At 39.4% G+C, this 2,657-nt stretch overlaps 1 protein-coding gene across 1 annotated transcript; it reads right to left on the bottom strand.

The window, feature by feature from the left end:
- Positions 1–609: 609 nt before the first annotated feature.
- Positions 610–1,812, bottom strand: LOC132173086 (F-box/kelch-repeat protein At3g06240-like). The gene has a single exon (XM_059584662.1). The coding sequence runs from the start codon at positions 1,810–1,812 to the stop codon at positions 610–612; it is 1,203 nt and encodes a 400-aa protein (XP_059440645.1).
- Positions 1,813–2,657: the final 845 nt, after the last annotated feature.

Genomic DNA, 2,657 nt, shown 5'->3' on the forward strand with positions numbered 1-2,657 from the left:
TATGGGCAAATCGTGAATGACGCAAATGATGAAATTGATAAGCAACAGGGATGGGTAGCTCAATATGTTAGCAGACTAGCTAATGGAGCTGCGCATCATTTAGCACAGCTCGCGTTTATGCATGGGGAGGGTAGAGAATGGAGGGATGACTTCCCGTTTTACATGCAAGGCGTTGTACCAGATGATGCTTGATTTTGGCTTTGGCCTTTTATGAGAACCAATTCAAAATATATATATATATCATGATAATTTTTTTCCCTACGAAAAACTGTTTGATCAATGAGAAAGTAGCAACTCCTGCTCCTTGAATGACCAAGAATCCGATCAGTCTGACAGTGACAATTAATGGTATAGCAAGTTTGTTTTTGAAGAAGATACAAGAAGGACACTAAGAGAGCACCCAAAAATTTAAATAAATAGTGAAATAAATATAAAAAAGAAGACTAAAAATTTTACGGTGTCCATAGAATAAAGCCTTAAAAACTACATTTTTCTTCTACCCAATTGATAATTTCCAATTCATAAGGAGATGTGGACAGTACAAAATAATAGGAAAGATAACATCAAATCATTATTTATAATTGATAATTAATAAAGATCTCAAATATTTCACTCCAACTCAATCCTTCCCCGCCTCATAGAGTTCGAACACCTGAAGGGCAAAGCTTGTAAAGGAAAAACCGGTAATGGTAGGCTGTTCCGATGAGTTGAAACAACTTCCTTCTTTGAGTGGGTTAAAAGATCGTACAAAATCAGCTGCCCCTTCGCATTCTGTATAATCAACTCTCTGTTTTTCCACAAACCCAATGGCCTTCCCGGATTTTCTATTGAAAGCCGAAGATTCATGAGTTTAGTCCACGACTCCTTCACACCAAATTCAAACAAAACCCATATCACCAATCCGCTGCTGCTTCTGCTTGTCATCATCTCAAACGGGAAACCCATAATGGTGACGGACCCATTTAGCACCGTGAAATTAACGCAGGAGTAATATCTGAAATCTGCACCGTCCGGGAGTGGCGTTGTTCGGAACAACTCGTGGTTGAAGTCGAAGGAAACAATTTTCTCCTTATATTTATGATTATAAGAGCTTCGATCCGCCACCTCCCACCAGAAAAAAATCCCATCCGCCGCAGTGGTGGGAAAGTTTAGAAATGGCTGAAAGTGCCGCCGGAGGTGAGTTTGCTCAAACGGCACGCGTAGGTCAAGCAGTCTCCACGTCCCGGTGCTCAGGCTAAATACTTCCGGTTGGAAGTGAACTGGATGATTGAAGAAGAAACAAGTGTTGCGACAGCTACGAACATGACTAATCGTCAGCACCTTGAAGTCGTTGGATCTCCGGTCGAAACCGAATCCGACGGTGTCTCGCTGTAACCCAACCTGCCGGCGCGGGTGGAGCGGGAGAGACTTGGGAGTGTCTGACGTAGCGGGGTTCCACAGATAGATTGTGTTGAGAGTGTAGTCGGAAAGACAGAGTAAACCATTACAGGACGCCACAAGCGTAAATCGAAAGAAAAGTATTCCTCCATTGAGAATAATTTGAGATTGGCACTCCAGGGTCTGGTCAGAGAGGAAGTAAAAATCCTTCTTGAAATAACCGTATGATCCTCCATTGGCTTGGGCGAGAAGGAGAGGAGAAGGACGATCGGAGAATCGGAGAATGGATCGGTTAAGGATGTTTTGGGTAAAGAAATCAGGATTTCCGATGAGAGTACACCAGCTTCGGCTAACGCACCTGAATCGGAGTAGGGTTTTTGGAGGCAGGAGGGTGAGAATATTCAGCACAATTTCTTCAGGAAAATAGGTTGACATTGTGGCTGAGATTTGCTGGTATATATGCCTCAAAACGGAGAAGAAACTAGGAAAACTTTTTCCCTTTCTTATGGGAGTCTCGCTGCCTTTACAAACCAAGATTCCGAAGCCTATTCGGAGCGGGTCAAACAGTCCGAAAGCAACGACGTTCCTAAACCAAATTGTTTTCTAACTCTGTCCACGTGGCAGATAACTGCGGCCTAATACGATTTTCAGCTTTCTTTCTTTTTTATTTTTTATTTTTTTTATTTAATTTTTTTTTGAAAAAAGTCAATAATGGGAAAAAGGGTTACAATAAAGATAATATTGATGGATAGAAACAAGATTAGGATACTCTCTATTTTAGATTACAAACAATAGAATTAAGATATTTGAACTGAAGAATATTTAGTTAGTTATAATGGAAGTCTTCTCCAAAAGTGAAAAGACAAAATATCTATCCACTATAACTAATTGGATATTTTTCAATTCAAAGGAAATAGGCAATGAATTTATTAATGATCTAAAACCACTATAAATGAATAGGGTTTTTTTAAGGGCAACACAAAGCGATAATACATAGCCAAAGAGGCACTAAGGAATAGGATTCGTCGACGACCAATGGTATGAATATTGGCTATAAAAGTTTTCTCTAATATATCAAATCGCATACGAATTGTGAGACAATAAACCCATCATAAAAGCAAGGAAATTAGCAAAACACAAAAAGAAACAACAAAAATACACTAGAAATTTTCAACAACAGAAGTATAACAAATTAAATTAAAGGCGCAACAACAATTGTAATGGTGGATGAAGACGGCCACTATGAGAAGTCTACACCTTTAATGGCAAGTGAAAATCAT

This window comes from Corylus avellana, chromosome ca1, assembly GCF_901000735.1.
Source record: "Corylus avellana chromosome ca1, CavTom2PMs-1.0".
NCBI lineage: Eukaryota > Viridiplantae > Streptophyta > Magnoliopsida > Fagales > Betulaceae > Corylus > Corylus avellana.

Coding starts and splice junctions, on each gene's coding strand:
- LOC132173086 (XM_059584662.1), bottom strand. CDS start 1,812: ATGTCAACCTATTTTCCTGAAGAAATTGTGCTGAATATTCTCACCCTC.